The sequence below is a fragment of the Dama dama genome, chromosome 25 (genome assembly GCF_033118175.1).
Source record: "Dama dama isolate Ldn47 chromosome 25, ASM3311817v1, whole genome shotgun sequence".
Classification (NCBI taxonomy): Eukaryota; Metazoa; Chordata; class Mammalia; order Artiodactyla; family Cervidae; genus Dama; species Dama dama.
The window spans coordinates 43,927,993-43,950,272 of NC_083705.1; the positions used below are offsets into that span (position 1 = coordinate 43,927,993).

General features: G+C 39.6%; 1 protein-coding gene across 2 annotated transcripts in view; it reads right to left on the reverse strand.

The window, feature by feature from the left end:
- Positions 1–8,103: 8,103 nt before the first annotated feature.
- The window catches only part of WDR70 (WD repeat domain 70), a 274,965-nt gene continuing 260,788 nt past the window's right edge, over positions 8,104–22,280 (reverse strand). For both annotated transcript variants that reach the window (XM_061129925.1, XM_061129924.1), the window contains one exon: positions 8,104–8,280. In XM_061129925.1, coding sequence (XP_060985908.1) covers positions 8,193–8,280 — 88 coding nt within the window. In that variant the 3' untranslated portion in view covers positions 8,104–8,192. The remainder of the gene's footprint in view (positions 8,281–22,280) is intronic.

The following is a 22,280-nucleotide window of genomic DNA, read 5'->3' on the forward strand; positions in this document are numbered from 1 at the left end:
CACAAGAATACTGGAGTGGGTTGCCATTTCCTTTTCCAGGGGATCTTCCGCACCCAGGGATCAAACCCACGTCTCTTATGTCTTCTGCATTGGCAGGCAAATTCTTTATCACTAGTGACACCTGGGAAGTACCCCCCAAATAGGGTACAAGTGAACTTATTTACAAAACAGAAGTAGAGGCATAGATATAGAAAACAAACATGGTACCAGGGAATAAAAGAGGGGAGAGATCAACTGGGAAATTTGGATTGACATATACACACTACTATATATAAAGTAGGTACTAATAAGAACCTACTGTAACTCCAGAAAGAAAGAAGACACAGAACCCAAGCAAAAACAACAACCAGTTGTGCATGTGACTGATGACAAAAACAAAGTCTGATGCTATAAAGAGCAATACTGCATAGGAATCCAGAATGTTAGGTCCATGAATCAAGGCAAATTGGAAGTGGTCAAACAGGAGATGAATATTGACATTTTAGTAATCAGCAAACAAAAATGGACTGGAATGGGTGAGTTTAACTCAGATGACCATTGTATCTACTACTGTGGGCAGGAAAGCCTTAGAAGAAATGGAGTCCAAAATGCAGTACTTGGATGCAATCTCAAAAATGACAGAATGATCTCTGTTCATTTCCAAGGCAAACCATTCAATATCACAGTAATCCAAAGTCTATGCCCTGACGAGTAATGCTGAAGAAGCTGAAGTTGAACAGTTCTATGAAGACCTATAAGACTTTCTATAACTAACAACCAAAAAAGATGTCCTTTTCATTACAGGGGACTGGAATGCAACAGTAGGAAGTCAAGAAGCACCTGGAATAACAGGCAAATTTGGCCTTGGATTACAGAAAGAAGTAGGACAAAGGCTAATAGAGTTTTGCCAAGTGAACACAATGGTCATAGCAAACACCCTCTTCCAACAACACAAGGGAAGACTCTACACACGGACATCACCAGATAGTCAATACCAAAATCATTTTGATTATATTCTTTGCAGCCAAAGATGGAGAAGCTCTATACAGTCAGTAAAAACAAGACTGGGAGCTGACTGCAGCTCAGATCATGAACTCCTTAATGCCAAATTCAGACTTAAATTGAAGGAAGTAGGGAAAACCACTAGACCATTCAGGTATGACCTAAATCAAATCCCTTATGATTATACAGTGGAAGTGACAAATAGATTCAAGGGATTAGATCTGATAGTGTGCCTGAAGAACTATGTCACGAAGATTCGTGACATTGTACAGGAGACAGGAATCAATACCAACTCCAAGGAAAAGAAATGCAAAAAAGCAAAATGGTGGTCTGAGGAGGCCTTACAAATAGCTGTGAAAAGAAAAGAAGTGAAAAGCAAAGGAAAAAACGAAAGATATATCCATTTGAATGCAGAGTTCCAAAGAACGGCAAGGAGAGATAAGAAAGCCTTCGGCAGCGATCAATGCAAAGAAATAGAGGAAAACAATAGAATGGGAAAGACTAGAGAACTCTTCAAGAAAATTACAGATGCCAAGGGAATATTTCATGCAAAGGTGGGCACAATAAAGGACAGAAATGGTATGGACCTAACAGAAGCAGAAGATTTTAAGAATAGGTGGCAAGAATATACAGAAGAACTTTACAAAAAAGATCTTCACAACCCAGATAATCATGATGGTGTGATCACTCACCTAATGCCAGACATCCTGGAATGCAAAGTCAAGTGGGCCTTAGGGAGCATCATTATGAACAAAGCTAGTGGAGGTGATGGAATTCCAGTTGAGCTATTTCAAATCCTAAAAGATGATGCTGTGAAAGTGTTGCACTCAATATGCCAGCAAATTTGGAAAACTCAGCAGCGGCCACAGGACTGGAAAAGGTCAGTTTTCATTCCAACCCCAAAGAAAGGCAATCCCAAAGAATGCTCAAACTACCACACAATTGCACTCATCTCACACACTAGCAAAGTCATGCTCAAAATTCTCCAAGCCAGGCTTCAACAGTATGTGAACCATGAACTTCCAGATGTTCAAGTTGGATTTAGAAAAGGCAGAGGAACCAGAGATCAAATTGCCAACATCTTCTGGATCATTGAAAAAGCAAGAGAGTTGCAGAAAAACATTTATTTCTGTTTTATTGACTATGTCAAAGTCTTTGACTATGTATATCACAACAAACTGTGGAAAATTCTGAAAGAGATGGGAATATCAGACCACCTGACCTGCCTCTTGAGAAACCTATATGCAGGTCAGGAAGCAACAGTTAGAACTGGACATGGAACAACAGACTGGTTCCAAATAGGGAAAGGAGTATATCAAGGCTGTATACTGTCACCCTGCTTATTTAACTTATATGCAGAGTACATCATGAGAAATGCTGGGCTGAATGAAGCACAAGCTAGAATCAAGATAGCCGGGAGAAATATCAATAACCTCAGATATGCAGATGACACCACCCTTAAGGCAGAAAGTGAAGAAGAACTAAAGAGCCTCTTGATGAAAGTGAAAGAGGAGAGTGAAAAAGTTGGCTTAAAACTCAACCTTCAGAAAACTAAGATAATGGCATCTGGTCCTATCATTTCATGGGAAATAGATGGGGAAACAGTGGAAACAGTGAGAGACTTTATTTTGGGGGGCTCCAAAATCACTGCAGATAGTGATAGCAGCCATGAAATTAAGAGACGCTTACTGCTTGGAAGAAAAGTTATGACCAACCTAGACAGCATATTAAAAAGCAGAGACTTTGCCAACAAAGGTCCATCTAGTCATAGCTATGGTTTTTCCAGTAGTCATGTACGGATGTGAGAATTGGACTATAAAGCTGAGCACTGAAGAATTGATGCTTTTGAACTGTGGTGTTGGAGAAGACTCTTGAGAGTCCCTTGGACTGCAAGGAAATCCAACCAGTCCATCCTAAAGATCAGTACTGAATATTCATTGGAAGGATTGATACTGAAGCTGAAACGCCAATCCTTTGGCCACCTGATGAGACGAACTGACTCATTTGAAAAGACCCTGATGCTGGGAAAGACTGAAGGCAGGAGGAGAAGGGGACGACAGAGGATGAGTTGGTTGGTTGGAATCACCGACTCAATGGAAATGAGTTTGAGTAAACTCCAGAAGCTGGTGATGGACAGGGAGGCCTGGCGTGCTGCAGTCCATGGGGTCGCAAAGAGTTGGACATGACTGAGTGACTGAACTGAAGAATCTACTGTAAAGCACAGGGAACTCTGCTTAATATTCTGTAATGGCCTGTATAGGAAAGAGTCTACAAAGAGCAGATATATGTATAGCAGACTTATTTTGCTGTACAGTAGAAACACAACACTACAAATCAATTATACTCTAACAAAACTAAAAAAAAAAAAAATACAGCTCTTCTCATTTTTCAAAACAAACTCATTATATATTCACAGAACCCAATGTATTTTAGTTTTTACAGTCTATTTCCCAGTGGGGGAAACAGACACCCTCAGGCCTGCAAGCCATGAACATATACAGATTCACAACGCAACATGAAAGAAGGCTGCAGTGGAGAGGTATGTAAGCAGCCATGGGGGCCTAGGAGGGTGTAAATAATTGTCCGCCTGGGGGGGTTAGGGAAGGTGGAATGCTCCCCAATTTCAAAAGCAAACAGGCAGACAACAAAGGAACATGTGCAAACGCATTCAGGTGCCAAAGAGCATGGTACCTCTGGGTTCAGTTTGGGTGGACCTCAGAAACAGGTGTGAGATTAGTTCAGTTCAGTCACTCAGTCGTGTCCGACTCTTTGAGACCCCATGGACTGCAGCACACCAGGCTTCCCTCTCCATCACCAGCTCCCACAGCTTGCTCAAACTCATGTCCATCGAGTTGGTGGTGCCATCCAACCATCCCATCCTCTGTAGTCCCCTTCTCCTCCTGCCTTCAATCTTTCCCCGTATCAGGGTCTTTTCCAATGAGTCAGTTCTTCCCATCAGGTGGCCAGAGTATTGGAGCTTCAGCTTCAGCATCAGTCCTTCGAATAAGTACTCAGGACTGATTTCTTTAGGATTGACTGGTTTGATCTTCTTGCAGTCCAAGGGACTCTCAAGAGTATTCTCCAACACTACTTGCTATGTGAGATCAGCAAGAGTTAAAGGAAGAAAGACCAGGAGAACCAGTCTATTGTTATGACTGATTTGTGTTGTTGTATGGCAGAAACCAATGCAACACTGTAAAGCAATTATCCTTCAATTAAAATTTTTTTAAAAAGAAACTATGATAAATTATTAAAATCAGTGGGGAAAAAAAAGACCAGGAGAGGCCGAATCTTGGATGTCAATGCCCCCAGGGCCACACAGATGGGTTAGAGAGAGAACACGGAGCCGCTGCACGGCCCTAAGCAGAGGCATGAAATGATAGGATTTGGTTTTAGAAAGTTAATTCTGATAGGAAAAAAAAAAAAAAAAAAAGATGGATTAGATGAGGACCAAATGAAAAACAGACAAGTTGGGAGGGAGGCTCCTGAGAGGTTCTGGTGAGGGATCAAAGGAGGTCTCAATTCCAGTCAGGCTGGTAAGGAAAGCCATGGAGGTCAAATATGAGAGATTCAGAACACAGCACAAATAGAAACCAGCAAGTAACTAGATGAAGTGGGAGTAGGGGTGAAGGAGGAGTCATTTTAACTTTCAGGTTCCTTACTTGAGTGAACAGAAATGGAGTTGACTGGGATCAGGAATACAAGGTTATATGGGGCAGAGAGCTGAGAGCCCTGAGGGGCCAGAAAGGGTGAAGCCTGTGGGGTCACCATCCTGGCACTGAAACAGCAGATTAAATGAGCACCCCCTCTTTGTCCAGTCCTGGTTCCCAGGTCCTTGCTTGCCAAAATTGAGACTGGAAATTCTTATGTGCATTTCGATAATCTTGTGTGGAAAAATAATTTTTTTTACCAGCCCCCTGAGTGAGACAGAGCATCTCAAGCATGAGACGGGCCACTTGTGCTCTGGGTACTAATGAGAAAAACCAACTTAGTGCTAAATTTGTACAATTTCCCCTTCCCTTACATCACAGCAGACTCCGCCAAGACCACTATGATCAAGTTTTTGTTTCTCACTCCAGCCCTCCCGGCAAGACGAATACTTCCATATGGTGCAATGTTTATGTTAAGAAGGGAAAAAGTCTGACATGATTTCAGTAAATTTTATCCAAGAAGCAATAAATTTACAAATCCTAAGCAGCTGGAACAAAACAATGGTCTGTAATTGATTTTAGATGAAGTGAATTTCAATAAGAATAGAAAATTTAGAGCAGTAATTTGTTAATTACTGACGTTTAGGTATCTTGGGTGTCTCCATACAGTCCTCCCTAAATGTAATCTTAGCCAGATTATTTTTTGTTCTGGACTTCTTTTGTCTCATCTGTAAAATGGGTTTAGTTATTTTACTTACTCATGGGGTTTTTATGAGGATTAAATGAGCTAAGGTAGGTAGAGTTTAGGATAGGAGTCATCAGATAGCTGATTCACTTTGCTGTGCAGAAGAACCACAACAAACTGTGGAAAATTCTTAAAGCACTGGGAATACCAGATCACCTGACCTGTCTCTGGCCAAACCTGTATGCAGGTCAAGAAGCAACAGTTAGAACCAAACATGGAATAATGATTGATTCAAAACTGGAAAAGAAGTACATCAAAGCTGTATATTGTCACCTGCTTATTTAACTTATATGCAGAGTACATCATGCAAAAATGGCAGGCTGGATGAATCACAAGCTGGATTCAAGATTGTCGGGAGAAATATCAACAACCTCAGATAGGCAGATGATGCCACCCTAATGGCAGAAAGTGAAGAGGAACTAAAGAGCCTCTTGATGAAGATGAAAGAGAAGAGTGAAAAATCTGGCTTTAAGCTCAACAATCAAAAAACTAAGATCATGACATCCAGTCCTATCACTTCATGGCAAATAGATGGGAAAAAAGTGGAAACAGTGACAGATTTTCTTTTCTTGGGCTCTAAAATCACTGCAGTGACTGCAGTCACGAAATTAAAAGATGCTTGCCCCTTGGAAGAAAAGCTATGACAAAGTTATGGTTTTTCCAGTCGTCATGTACAGATGTGAGAGTTGAACCACAAAGAAGGCTGAGTGCCAAAGAATTGGATGCTTTTGAGTTGTGGTGCTGAAGAAGACTCTTAAGAGTCCCTTGGACAGCAAGGAGATCAAACAAGTCAATCCTAAAGGAAATTAACCTGATTATTCATTGAAGGGCTGATGCTGAAACTAAAGCTCCAATGCTTTGGCCACCTGATGCGAAGAGCCAACTCAATTAAAAAGACCCTGATCCTTGGAAAGACTGAGGGCAGGAGAAGGGGGTGACAGAAGATGAGATGGATGGATGGCACCACTGACACAATAGACATAAATTTGAGCAAATTCTAGGAGATAGTGAAGGACAGGGAAGCTTGGCATGCTACAGTCCATGGGGTCGGAAAGAGCTGGACACAACTGAGTGACTGAACAAGAAGAAACTAACAGCACTGTAAAGCAACTATAATCCAATAAAAATTAATTTAAAAAATAGTAGTTATCAGAGAGTAGGCATTCAGCAAATGTTAGTTCTTCCTCTTATTACCTATTAAGCTAAGTGACATGGGAAGGGGAATGGGATGAAGATGGGGATGGGAAAAGAAAAGGACAGAAAATAGCTTACAAGATTGAAGGTTTTCAGAATTTAAAAATGCCCATTGCCACTTAGAACTATAGGGGGGAAAAAAAATCTGTATGAGTTTGAAGGGTTGTTCAAGGAAAAGGTGTGGGGAAAGGTGGTATGTGAAGCTCACAGAACCCAGAGCTTTCTGATACACATTTTGGGTCATCATTCACTTTCATAACTATTTTGTTCACTGGGACAGAAGAGACGAGGAGAGCAGAAGGCAAAAGTACTAAAGAATCTGAATTGTCTAGTGGAGATGATCTGACAGGCAAAAACTACTCTGGGTTGATGGGAAATTAGGGGAGAGAAGGCAAATTTAGCACAGAGATGATTTCCTCATTGTTACTCACAATACAAGTGGACATTTTCATGCTTGAGAATGAAACAGGATTTTATTCTATTGACTCATTATTACTTTGGACAAACTGCCAATTTTTTTATTTAGCTTTCTAATCACAAAAGTACAAATTCTCTCAGAATGATTCTTAAAGTCTTCTACTTACACAGCTTTTAATTTACAAAGCACTTCTATACTTTTCTAAATTAATACAGATAAAAACCAGACTAAGTCATTATCACTAGCTTTGTTTTAAAAGAGCAAGTATTTACTGTTATATTTACTGCATGTCAGGCACTATACTAAATGCTTTACACGTATGTCTTATCTAATGCTCTGACAAACCTTTGAAGGTTATACTATTATCATCTGAGTCCAGAACAGCGGTCCCCAACCATCTTAGCACCAGAGACCGGTTTCATGGAAGATGATTTTTCCACGGACCTGGGTGGGAATTGGAGCAGATGGTTTCAGGATGATTCAAGTGTACTGCATTTAGTGTGCATTTTGTTTCCAATCTAATACTGCCACTGATCTGACAGGGGTACCAGTCCATGGCCTGGTGGGTGGGGACCCCGGTTCAGAAGAGAAAAGCTTAATAACTCTCCTAAAGTGACCCAGACAGTAAAGAGCAGAGCCAAGATGTGAACCCACACTGGTCTTATTTCAAAGCCCACTTCCTAACTCCTAATCACTGCTTTCTGCTGTTCTAGGATAATCAGATACACATTGTTTCCTAGTATGGCAATGGTTCAAACTTTCAGTTTGAACTCAGCCTAATTATTTACAGTCATGTAAACAACTGTTGTGAAATTATACAGAGATATTAACCGTTTTGATGTTCATTTCCATACTGTGCTCTTAGAATTGCTCACGACAGATGTACGTCTCAACGTATATTCCCCTCCCCCAAGGTTATAACAATCTGTATAAGACCAATAACTGTTGAATAAAGTCCTAAAATACTGAAAGTACTTGATAATAGGCTAAGAATCTACTTCTTATTTACTTTTAATACAGTTTAATAGTCATAGGTAAGAAAATGTAAACACAAGTTTAGTGAAGGGTAGCTACCAACCTTTTGAATGGCTCAATAATGCAAAGGACAAAACCTGTTCATAAAAATGTGTTTTTATTTCATTAAAAAAAACAAACCTGTTCAATATCCCTCCCCCTCATGCAAACAGCTCTCATAGGAGATTCTTCAAATTTTACGTTTTTTCCATTCTGGCTCATTCTTTGTTTCCTCATCATCAGATTCAACTTGGGCAAACATGGTTTTGGGCTGAGTCCTAAAAGACAGTTAAAGAGAAGAGGAAAAATTTAGTCAGCAAGTGTGTATTGGACTTTGCTACTTTCATCAAGTAGAAGCACATTTGGGGGATCAATTACATCTCAATTATTAGAGAATCATTAACCTTCTGGCAAAGAAAAGGATAATGGAAATTTAATTATGTTCAGATTCTTTTAAAGGTTTTCCTTCTGTGGCAGACTATGTATGTTGTCCTTTCCTTAAATAAAATGAAAATGTATCAAATTCAGTGGAAACTCACACATCCATAACCACCCTCCACCTCAAACTTGGGCTAAATAACCAGGACTGTTTGGGAGGCCAAACTATAGTCACCAAGCAAGAATCTACAGTCTGTCTTTATAACTCTGTGGGCTGTTCCTAGACTTAAGTAGTCCAAATGCACTTGATTAGAGTGCACACAAACAGTAGAATCTGAGGTAAGAGTTTTCTTATTTCATGGGTTTAAAATGACAGATAACATATATGGTAACTTGGACCTGTCAGCAAAAGTAAAAAACAACGAATGAACATTCCTTCCACCAAACACCCAGATCAATGCATGCAAATATCCAGCATTGTAGGATCTACCACTGAGCATCACTGGTGTAATACTGACATGCAGTACATCAAGCAATCTTTGCATCAGGACTTGTTGTGCTTTGTAAACATACCTGGTTCAATGTCATTCCTTTTTACATCATTCACACAGAAAATAATTGCAGGAAAATATCAGATGCTCATAATTTATGCCCCTCTCAGTCATGCTGGTTTCCTTTTAAAAGCAGGTCTACTGCATTATGAGGGAACATTAAAGCATGCTATCTGCAGATGATATACTTTAGCTTACATCTTCATTTAGAGTTCAGTTCATAATATGAAGGTCATTGCAGAATGGTAAACTAATGTCAAAATCCCCTTTATCTGGCAAGTGAAACAAGGTTAAAACCTTATATTACTGACCAAGTGGTTGCCAGAGGGGAGGGGGTATAGAGAGGAGAGAAACAGGTGAGGGAGATGAAGAGGTAGAAACTTACAGTTATAAAATATGAGTCACTGGTATGAAATGAGTGGAGAATAGGGTCAATAATTATGTAACACCTTTGTATGATGTCAGATGGTAACTAGACTTATCGTGATGATTACTGTGATATGCATAGAAATATCAAATCACTGTGCAGCATACCAGAAACCAACACAGTGTTTTAGATCAGTTATACTTCAAAACAAACAAATTCACAGAAAAAGAGATGAGATTTGTGGTTATCAGAGGTGGGGATGGAGGAGGAGAAATTGGAAGAAGGCAGTCGAAAACTTCCAAGTTAAAAGTTCAAAACTTCAAGTTAATTTCAAGTTGAATAAACTTCAAGTTAGAAGACAAATAAATAGTAGGGATGCAATTTACCCCATGATAAATAGAATTAAAACTGCCTTATGCTATATATGAAAGTTGTTGAGAGGATAAATCCTAAGGGTTTTCATCACAAGGGAAAATTTTTTTTATCTTTAATTGTGTGTCTGTATTAGATGATGGATGCTCGTTAAACATTGTGGTAATCATTTCATGATGTATGTAAATCAAATCGCTATCATACTTTAAACTCATACAGTGCTATATGTCAATTATATACATATATACATATGTATACATACATATATATATATATATATATGCAAGGAAAAAACAACCCTTATTATTACTGTTCCCTGCTGCTTTATTATCCTGGGGAAGAAGCATAAACCATCCACTTTCCATGCAGAAACTGTTTCGATGAACACCATGCACCAGAATTCCTCATGGACAAGTAAGTCACAGTTCCTATCTTTCCAGTCACTTGCCTAGAGCCCACACTGTCCCCATACACAATCCAGTTGGTTACATTTCTTCTTGTCACTTCAAGACACTGTTGTGACATCCATAAACAAGTCATAACTCTAACATTTCCAAAACCAGCTGCAGACTTTCATAGGTCATGAGTTGCTGAGTTACTAGAAAGCAGGGCCACTGACTTTCTAACATGCTACAACAAGGCAACTGGTGCTCATGACATATTTCATCTTTCTGGCAAAAATGTTGATCCTCTGGGTATAGACAAACCAGTACAGGAACAAATTTGTCTGGCTGAAAAAAATCCTCTGGAAGCCTGGAGCAGTGAGGAGCCCTCAAGCTAAGCCTCGGGCTGGGGATTCATTCCCAGTTTGGCCCCCGACTGGCTTTGTCACCTGGAACAGGTGTTTCCCCTCTCAAGGGCTTGGTTTCCTACTCCACCAAATGTGGAGGTTGAACTTGATTAGTGGGTCCCAAAGGGCTAAAGGCCCAGGGTGGACGAGGATGAAGTGTGTGTTTTTAACATTAACTCCAGTATAACACAAACAGAGAAGTGCATTATTTCGTACATGTACTGTTCTCTGGATTTTCACAAACTCTGTGTGCCATGGAACCAACACCCTAAAGAAGAAACAGCATGACTAGCTCCCAGGCCCCTCATATTCCCTTCGAGTCACTAACCCCCCCACCCAGGGTCACCGTATCCTAACTCCTGGTCTCATAGAGCAGCCGCAACTGTGTCCGTCCTGTCTCTGTAGGGTGCCTAGAGTGTGCGTTATTTTGTGCCTGGTTTCCTCTATTTCGCACCATCCAAGGCGCTCAGGAGCTTTCCTGGTGGCTCAGAGGGTAAAGCACTTGCCTGCAAAGCAGGAGACCCAGGTTCTATCCCTGGGTTGGGAAGATCCCCAGGAGAACGAAATGGCAACCCACTCTGATACTCCTGCCTGGAAAATCCTAAGGACAGAGAAGCCCTAGGCTATAGTCCATGGGGTCGCAAAGAGTTGGACATGACTGAGTGACTTCACTTTCACTTTCATGGTGATCAGATGGTAAAGAATCCACCTGCCATGCAGGAGACCTAGGTTCGATCCCTGAGTTGGGAAGATCCCTTGGAGGAGGGAATGGTAACCCACTCCAGTATTCTGGCCTGGAAAATTTCATGGACAGAGGAGCCTGGCAGGCTACAGTCCATGGGGTCGCAAAGAGTTAGACACGACTGAGCAACTTTCACTTTCACTTTCTTTCATAGTGCAATGTGTACTGAGGATGTTTGCAACAATATACTCCAAAAAATATACACACACACAAAATGAAGGCAATACTGTGAATTTTACCATGAGTTAAAATGTGTTTAAGTGAAATATCCTTTATGTTGAGATAATGCTCTTCTATCTACTTTGTAATAAAATGTGCTGGAAGTTTAAAAACAAATCCTTAGAACTAACTATTTAATTTCTAAGAGATTAGAAAGAACAAGGTCTTCTAAAGATAGCTGGGAATGCTTCATGGCTCATCAGAGTTAGCTGCAATGAGAAAAGTCCTTATGAAGTTGTAGTGTCGCTTTTTTGGGATATAAAAAAAGAAACTGAATGACAGGTCACAGGAAGAAAACCTAGAGCTTGAAAAGGCTATTTCATTTCTGTAGTCACTTTTTTTTTCTTATAATCCACCTACTTCCAGAAGTATTTTTAGTAGGTTAGTGGCAAACACTGAAGGGCATAGAATCAATGGATCTATTTAACAAGAGGCAGAAAAGCAGTAATGATGGCAAAGAGGCATGGGAGAACACTTTGTGTGAATGGAGACATTGTATAATCTTGATTGATGTGGTGATTACAGGTGTATACATTTATCAAGATTTGAAAAGGGTGCATTTTGTATTTTATTGTAAATAAACTATACCTCAATAAAATTGAATTATGAAGAAAATCCAAACAAAACAAATGAGTAGAAGGTCAAGAATAAAAAGACGAAAAGATATGTAACCAAGCATAAAACTTAGCACTAAATTTCCTAGAAGCCGAGACAAAAGAAAGAGTTTAATTTTTCCAAAAGAGATAACCTTCCCCTTCCCTATCATTGAACTCAGCAAAATTCACTGAGTAAATTTTCATAGAGGATCACTAAGACTGTCACTTTCAATTACCAGACCACAACAGTTTTCTTTCCCTCTCCAGGTATTCTAACTCAAGGGGTATCAACTTGTTTGGAAGACTGGAAGGTCTTATTTGTGAAACTCCATGAATTTACTTTAAATGCCACTTCTGAACTAATAAAAATGTTGTCAGCAAAATAGCCATATTATGTGTTCACATCAAATCATGATGCTGAGCTCTCGTGTTCCACTGGGCATTCAATAGCCATGTTCCCCTTCCCCAAATTGCCAAAATCAGGCATAAACCAGTGTTCAAAGTTTCCCAGCAATGCTTGCTTACCAGTTTTTCCCTTCATTTTGCTGCCCAGGTAGATAATAGCTGAGTATAAAACTGGGCTCTTTTCAACAAAAAACATTGGGAAAACTGTGTATCCTTATGCAATGAAACTGGACCCTTACCTTATACCATGCACAAAAATTAACTCAGCATCAATCAAAGACCTAAACCTAAGAGCAAAAATGATAAGAAGAAAACACAGGGAAAGTTTTATGACATTGGATTTTGCCATGATTTTTTTAATATGACACCAAAAACACAGGCAAGATCAAAAATAGGTAAACTGGACTGCATCTAAATTAAAAACTGTACATCAAAAGACAAAATCAACAGATTAAAATGAACAGTTGCTCTGTAGTAGAACTTACTACTGCAAGATGAAAGGAGTTCTGGGGACTGGTTGCACAACAACGTGAATGTATTTAATACCATCAAATGGTTAAGATGGTCAATTTCATGTTATGTGTATTTTACCAAAATTAAAAAAGGCAAAGACTAGGCTCCTGAACTTGGCAATGAGGAAGAACAAACCCCTTCCTGGGAAAAAAGGAGGCACCTTAGGAAAAGCCTTAGCCTCCAACCCAAGGCCATGCCTGCAGCAGCGCTTCTCAAACCATCTGTGGTGCGAGGCCAGACTGTTTCCTAATTTCCGACCACTTGCAGATAAATATTTCTAGAAAAAAATTAAAAGATTACAAAGCACAGATCCAAATGTTTTATTAGATTCAATAAAAATCTCCGATCGCAATAAAATTTCCCAAGCTTATCTTGTCAGCACCGGCGGGTGGAGCAGACTGCAGAGCATCCACTCCCTCCCTGCGCTCGGGAAAGAAAGGCTCTGAAAGCAGAGAATCTGTGTTCTCAACACAGGCTGCTACACACGACGAGTTTACTCCAACTGCAGGAAAGTATTTCTCACATCTAGAGAAGCTGGCCCTGTGTGATGCTACAGAAGGCTCGGTGAAGAAAGTCTGAGGTTGCATTCTCACAGGGCCACCCTTTAAGGAGCAGCCTCTAATTCTCAGGAGTATGAGATGGGGAGGTGAAGGGAGATACAGCCCACGGAAGGAAGTTCCCCTTGTGCCAAACCATCCTGCCCCCGCAAAACCAACATTCTTACACACAGGTCAGCACCTTCCATAAAAGCTGTATGGTGTCTGCAGAAGAAAGACCAGGTTCTTCGAAACATATTACTAGACTTAGAGCAATGAGTGTATCTGTCCAGTCTAAGGAATGCCACTGTTTTATAGAAGCAAAATGAGAGAATTATAGCTTTAAATCTCGCAGCTATTCTTTCTTGCCAGCAATTTTTATCTTTAAATTTATTTCTAGCAGCTTTTCTTTTGAGATTTTTTGGAAATACATACAAAGGGAAGACCAAAAAAAAAAAAATCAATTCAGGATAATTTAGGGCATTTAAAACCGACTTCTTTAGCCACTTTTCAAGACAATGAAGAACAGAGATGATTAGGCAACTTCCAGCAGAGTTAGGAACATAACCAGATTTCTTCTCTGGGGTGGCCTAATTTGCCCTTGGCATAGAAAACATCTATAAAAATAAATCAAGAGTGTCAAGCAAGAGCAAAATGACACAAGCAAAAAGATAAAATGTTTTGAAAACACTTAAAAGCTGGTCCAGAAATTCCTACTTTTAAAACCAATAGGAAACCAACACATAAACAACAAAAAACCCTTTAAGCCCCTTCTAACCTTGTCACCGGCCACATAACACGGATTCCTTTCTGGACAGCTTAAAGAAACGGAATTCATTCACTGGATTTAACACAGACTCTTTTGGGTGCTTCCATGAGGAAAAAGGAGAAAAATTAAACCAAAGGGGCACTGAAGATATGGCAGCAACTAGGGAAATACACATATAAATAAACAATGTGCAAGAAATATATTCTACGGTTTCAAGAAGGCATTTTATAACTACCCATTTCCTGTCTTCTGTTTAATCAGCTCCTCTAGAATTCTCAAGAGACAGGTCAACTCAAACTTACAGTCTCATAGCAGATTTACCTCAGGCACCCCAAACAAAATCCTATAAAAGAACTGATCTGAAGAGAAAGGAAATAAGGGGAACATTCCATCAAGCCCAAGCATCATACATGCTCAACAGGTGAGGGGGGATGAGCTAATAATAAGCCTCACTAGGAAGTAGTGAAGTGTCCAACTTTATCCAGACTCTTTGTTTCACTGGTTTACTGTCCACACTTACCCATTTTTCTAAGTGTTAACTGAAAATAAACTTACAGAAGGCTGATGTGAAAATTTTATTTTCCAGTGTGATTAACTCATTTGGCAAATAGTAAACATTTTTCACTTGACTATATGTGTCATCTTGTTTATTAGAGTTACCAAGAAAAGAAGAGCAGATTAGACAGCAATATAGTTATTACTGCTAACAGTTAAATAAACTAACCAGAGGAGGGGTGATGGGTTTTTTGCTTTGTTTTAGCTTCAGTAACATTCTACACTTGCTAATAGTTAATATTTCATGAAGTAAATATAAAAGCTTAAGCAAACGTCTTTCTCAAATCTATAAATTCTGAATAGCTGAAACTTCTTGCTGATTAATATTCCTCTTGGAACATTTTTTTAAACTGAATTCTCAAAGTTATTTGTACAAAGTGAGTCTTCTTCCAGCAATAGCATGCATAGAACAATGACAGAAGCCCAACAGAATCTGAGTCCCACCTCATTTCCACTTTGGGAATGAGGAAGAACAAACCCCCTTCCTGGGATAAAAAGGAGGCACCTTAGAAAAACCTTATCCTCCAACTTGGGGCCACACCTGAAGCAGTGCTTCTCAAAGCATCTTCAGTGTTTCCATCCAGAGGAATTTTATGTAGAACAGTCAGTAATGAATAAAAATTTTCCCTGCAACCTTCCAAAAGGGCATTTTTTTTTGGATACAGTGTTTATGTAAGAGATTCAAAGTGTCCTTTCAAAGATTCAAAGACTGTCTCTTCTCTTCTGACTAAGCTCTAACCTAGGCTTCCTACATTCCTCCTTGAGTGCTCAGGCCAGAGAGAAGTCACAAAGTGTCTCTGGCTGCAATGAGAAGTTGACAGGTCAAATTCTTTTTAGCTATGGATACTCTCCTGATATGATTCATTCAAAAAGCATAAAGCGAGCTCCAGGGTAATAGAATGAGTATGAGGGGAAATCATTTGTAATATTTAGTCATCAGTATGTGACTGTAAACCACAAGCTTTTTTGGCTCAGGGCCCATTGTTTATTATGAAGGAAAAACCTCAAAGCCAAAGTCAATTATAGCCATGACTTGACAATCTGACACACTTGTTAACCCTGTTAGAATGAATACGGTACAGATGAACTCTGACCCAGTCATCACAATTGCAGAATTATGAAGATTAAATAAAGGCTTGACCAAAAGATTCCACTTGAAATGGTCCCTTCTTTTTGGTGAAGAGCTAGGCAAAGATAACTTTTATTATTTATTTATTAAAAATTTTTATTTTATATTGGAGCATAGTTGATTAACAATGTTGTTTCAGGTATATAGCAAGGTAATTCAGTTACACGTAAAAAACATTAGGGATGCATAAGAAGATGAGAGGCAACAAGAAAAAGAATGTTCTATCTTTTTCAGGAAATGAACATAGCATATTTTGGAAAATACCTAAACATATTTCAGACTCATTAAACAGGATATACTAACTCATAATGCTTGTGTGAGAGGTCAAAGACTGGGTGAGTGGGAAAAGGGACATACATGAAACCTGTGGAAACTGGGGGAAAAAACAGAGGACAAAACAAAAAGAACCTTCTAAAATCACTATCAGTAAGTGGGTAAACAAGTTAGAATGATTAAATCTTTGAAAAGCACACAGGCCTGAGGCAGCCCAGGTAACATCAATGCCCTCCCTAAGCTCACGTTTATAAAACGTATGTAACGATGTGCCACAATTTCTATTTGAAAACATGCACGAAAGCTGGGCATTGGTGCAGCCTAATCTCTTACTCCATACATGGGGAAAGAGTCTCGTGAAGGCAAGTGAGCCCTGGAGCAGGAACTAAACCCCAGGACTTCTGATTCCTGGTCTAGCATTCTTTCACTACGCCATGCTGGCACACACAGTAATCTTTTCGGCTTCACTATTATTCAACTTTTCCAACAATTACTAATCAGTTGCTTTGTGATGAGAAGCAGTATGCTGTAGTACTTAAAAGTGGAAGCTTGGCTTTGGAGCCAGACTACCTGTATGGCTCTACCTGTATTGGCCTCTTGCTACCTATATGGCTTTGGTCAAGTTATATGTTTCCTCATATGCAAAACTGGAAAAATAATACCCCTTCCTCATAGGATTGTTGTGAGGATTAAAAGAATTATATATATATATATATATATATGAATTTTAAACATGACTGGCATGGTGTAAGTATAACAGCAGTGTCATTATTACCACATCCTTTATTACCCAATTTATATTTTCAAAAGTTGTATGTAGAATGTATCTGATAAAATAATTTACATATTAAATACAACACAGCAGCTTATTATTAAAAAAAAAAAAAAAAAACAACCCTGGGGGAAATGCTCTTCTATGTAAATAACTTGTCTTCAGTATGAATTTCTATAATCAAAATAATCTATTTCATACATATGAAGTTTTAGAAGGTGAATAACTTGTGGTTTATTTTACATAATTACTTTAAAAAATTATTATCAGACTTTAGTGTGCAAAATAATCACCTGGAGAACTTCTTAAGATGCAGGTTCCCAGCCCCAATCTCTCAGTCTAACTGAGTTGGGGTGAAGTCTAGAAATCTGCATTATTAACCTTCCCACTCCCACCCTCAACTCTGACACAGACAGTCCACAAAATCACTTTGAGAAACACCGGCCTTTACATAGGAATATAGTGGTCAGTGATATCAGTCAGGCAACCATAACTCAGGGGGGGAAAAGTTATACTTCTCTCTATGGGTTTATGTCTCTTCCTGACACAAATCTTTACTCACTCAAAGAGTGACCTCTTGAAATACTGCCTAGTAACTCAACATGACTTCAGTGGATCCTTTATAGATGGCAATGATATTTCAATGCTCACACACATATCCATGTATCCTGTATCACATGAGACATGCACACTGAAAATTAAATTGACTGCACCAGCAATAATGACAGCTTAACTGGCAAGAAAAGTGACCGTGGCTGGCAGAGCTGTCAGGCTGCCAGGCTACTGGCCAAGGTTCAGGCTCCCACACACAACCATCCGTGGCGATGTGTAACCTAACAGCGTTCTGGATCTTTATCCTGCCCCCTCCCCAGCCAGCTCCCCTCCCTCCCGACAGCAACATCTTTTGACAAGAAACTAATTGAATCTGCCCATGTGTAGCTAAATCAGAGTCCTCAGTGATCCTGCTGTGTTTTAAAACTTTCAGGGCTATTAGATTGCGAATGCCAGGAATGAAACTTCAGTACTCAAAAGTAAAGGTAAAGGGTTCAAAGACTCTTTGTTCTTATCACTGGAGAGAAAAGGTAAGGATATGTCATCTGCAAGCAGGCAGATTTGTGTAATATCTGTCAATAATTGTGTTTTTCTGGAATAATGCAAGATACAGTAAATTTTCACTTCATCACTGACACAAGTCAATTGCAGTGAAGAAGAACAACCAGACACCCATTCTCAATTACAGTGACCTTTATGAAAAGATCCTTTAAATATTAGCTGCCAAAAACACTCTGCTTTTTGGCAGTAAAATAGTATACTCTAGCAGGTGAACACAGGAGAAATTGCACTGCAATTCAGGCTAACAAATCACATGCCACAGACAGCACCATGAACTTAGTATGCAATAAATGTAAAGTGACAAAACTGAATGGAAGGAAAGAGACGGGAGCAAAATGCAGCAGCAGGAAAGTGTATATTGAGAGAGACCACAGACCTCTGAAAAGCTCATTAAATTAGGGATCAACTGCCTGACTTCAGACTCTACTACAAAGCCACAGTCATCAAGACAGTGTGGTACTGGCACAAAGACAGAAACACAGACCAATGGAACAGAATAGAAAGCCCAGAGATAAATCCACGAACCTATGGACACCTTATCTTTGACAAAGGAGGCAAGGATATACAATGGAAAAAAGACAACCTCTTCAACAAGTGGTGCTGGGAAAACTGGTCAACCACTTGTAAAAGAATGAAACTAGAACACTTTCTAACACCATACACAAAAATAAACTCAAAATGGATTAAAGATCTAAATGTAAGACCAGAAACTATAAAACTCCTAGAGGAGAACATAGGCAAAACACTCTCCGACATGAATCACAGCAGGATCCTCTATGACCCACCTCCCAGAATATTGGAAATAAAAGCAAAAATAAACAAATGGGACCTAATGAAACTTAAAAGCTTTTGCACAACAAAGGAAACTATAAGTAAGGTGAAAAGACAGCCCTCAGATTGGGAGAAAATAATAGCAAATGAAGCAACAGACAAAGGATTAATCTCAAAAATATACAAGCAACTCCTGCAGCTCAATTCCAGAAAAATAAATGACCCAATCAAAAAATGGGCCAAAGAACTAAACAGACATTTCTCCAAAGAAGACATATAGATGGCTAACAAACACATGAAAAGATGCTCAACATCACTCATTATCAGAGAAATGCAAATCAAAACCACAATGAGGTACCATTATATGCCAGTCAGGATGGCTGCTATCCAAAAGTCTACAAGCAATAAATGCTGGAGAGGGTGTGGAGAAAAGGGAACCCTCTTACACTGTTGGTGGGAATGCAAACTAGTACAGCCACTATGGAAAACAGTGTGGAGATTCCTTAAAAAACTGGAAATAGAACTGCCATATGACCCAGCAATACCACTCTTGGGCATACACACCGAGGAAACCAGATCTGAAAGAGACATGTGCACCCCAATGTTCATCGCAGCACTGTTTATAATAGCCAGGACATGGAAGCAACCTAGATGCCCATCAGCAGATGAATGGATAAGGAAGCTGTGGTACATATACACCATGGAATATTACTCAGCCATTAAAAAGAATTTATTTGAATCAGTGCTAATGAGATGGATGAAACTGGAGCCCATTATACAGAGTGAAGTAAGCCAGAAAGATAAAGATCATTACAGCATACTAACACATATATATGGAATTTAGAAAGATGGTAATGATAACCCTATATGCAAAACAGAAAAAGAGACACAGATGTACAGAACAGACTTTTGGACTCTGTGGGAGAAGGCGAGGGTGGGATGTTTCGAGAGAACAGCATGTATATTATCTATGGTGAAACAGACCACCGGCCCAGGTGGGATACATGGGACAGGTGCTCGGGCCTGGTGCACTGGGAGGACCCAGGGGAATCGGGTGGGGGGGGTGGGGAGGTGGGAGGGGGGATCGGGATGGGGAATACATGTAACTCCATGGCTGATTCACGTCAATGTATGACAAAACCCACTGCAATGTTGTGAAGTAATTAGCCTCCAACTAATAAAAATAATTGAAAAAAAAAAAAAATAAATAAATTAAAAAAAAAAATTAGGGATCAAGTGAAAGGGAAAGTGAGAGTCACTCAGTGGTGTCTGACTCTTTGCGACCCCATGGACTATACATGTCCATGGAACTCTCCAGGCCAGAAAACTGGAGTGGGAAGCCTTTCCCTTCTCCAGGCGATCTTCCCAACCCAGGGATCAAACCCAGGTCTCCCGCATTGCAGGCAGATCCTCTACCAACTGAGCTACAAAGGAAACCCTACAAGGGATTAAGAAAAATGAAGTCTAATTCTAGTTTTAATTGTAAATTGTCAGTCTTCTCACATGTAAGGTAAGGATATGACAGTATCTATTCAACCCATTTTGCAGAACTGCTATGACTAGCATATTATTCAATTATAAATAACATTAAACCGCCTATGATGCAGGAAAATGCCATTAGGTAAGAGTAACCAATGAACAAAACCAATTTCTGCTTCAATTAACTCTATTTAAAGAAAGTTGAAAATGTGGACAAATTTTTTTCCAAGAAAATATTAATTACCAAGCAGACTCAGAAAAGTCAGAAAATCTAAAGAGTCTACTTCCCATGAGGGGATAGACAAGCAAGAAAAAGATTAAGGAATTACTACTCACCCTCTCCTCCACTAAAGCACCTGACTTCAACAGTTTCACCATCTATCCGACTTTTACAAAAAGATTTAATGGTACACAAGGCAGTTCAAGAGTATATACAGAAAAGGAAAGCACATGAAGTTTTTATGAAGGCAGCCTAACACCTGACAAAGAACAAGCCACAGCATGTGAGGGTCGTATCACAGATGCTAGGATGATTCGCTATCAGGAATTTTGTAATATGATTAATCATATTCATTGATCAAAGCAGAAGTACACAGGGAAGTCCCTGGTAGTCCTGTGGTTAGGGCTCTGAGCTTCCACTGCAGAGGTCATGGGTTCCATCTCTGGTCCCCTGGTTGGGGAACTAAGATCCCACAAACCACCCAGTGTGGCCAAAAAAACCTCCCCCCAAAAGAAAAACACAAAAAGTAGAAATTCTTAGAGACACGACAAAGGAATTCAATAAAACTCAGCATCTATTTCAGAGCAACATGCCCCTCGTCTCCACACAGTGTTTTCTTCACCTAGGAGACTCTTCCCTTGGATACCTGCCTGGCTCATTCCCTCCTTCCACTCAAGCCCAAGACCACTTTAGCAGAGGTTCTATCCTGATCGTCGTATCTGAAAATAGTGCCCCTCTCGCTCCCTGATTACTCTATGCCCCTTTATCTCTATTTTATTTTTCTTCATTGCATGTGCTACCATCTAACATTTATGGATTTATGTATTGTCTGTCTCTGTCTACCAGAATATAAGCTCCATGAACCACAACTTAGTACAATATCTGACACACTGTAGGTGTTCCATAAATCTTTGTTGAATCTTCTCTAACATCCTGCATGTGGGTGTTTTCAGAAATTGTCATGCTTTACAGAGAGATACTACTAAATTGAACAATATGAAATTGCCAATATTTGACTTTTTTTCATCTACAAAAAGGGCAATTACACATGTTTTAAGAAAAGGATGTGCACTATTGCTTTTATTATTTAATATCATTTTGGCAATACTACCGTTTGGCAATACTAGTACAATTAGATAAGATGAAGAAATAGCAGGTACAAATGTTGGAAATTATTTACATGTGATATAATTTTTAAGGGGCTTCCCAGGTGACTCAATGGTAAAGAATCCGCCTGCCGATGCAGGAGACCTGGGTTTGATCCCTGGGTCGGGAAGATCTCCTGGAGAAGGAAGCAGCAACCCAATCCAATATTCTTGCCTGGGAAATCCCATGGACAGAGGAACCTAGTGGGCTACAATCCATGGGGGTCGCCAAAAGTCAGGCATGACTTAGTGACTAAACAACAACAACAACAAACCCCTCTAAATCTGACCACATTTAATAAAATTTTTTCAGTTGGGGGAAAAATGTCATAAACAAAGTAAAAATAAAGACAACTGACTAGTAGCAATACTTGCAGTACATGACACACAAAGGGTTAAGCTCCTTAATATAAGACAAATAGACAAAAGGGCAAAAGACATAAACAGAAAGTTCACAGGAAGAAGAAAGAAGAGTTTAACATATGCATGCATGCTAAGTCGCTTCAGTTATGTCCAGCTCTTTGTCCAACCAATGGACTGTAGACCACCAGGCTTGGTCCATGGGATTCTCCAGGCAAGAAAC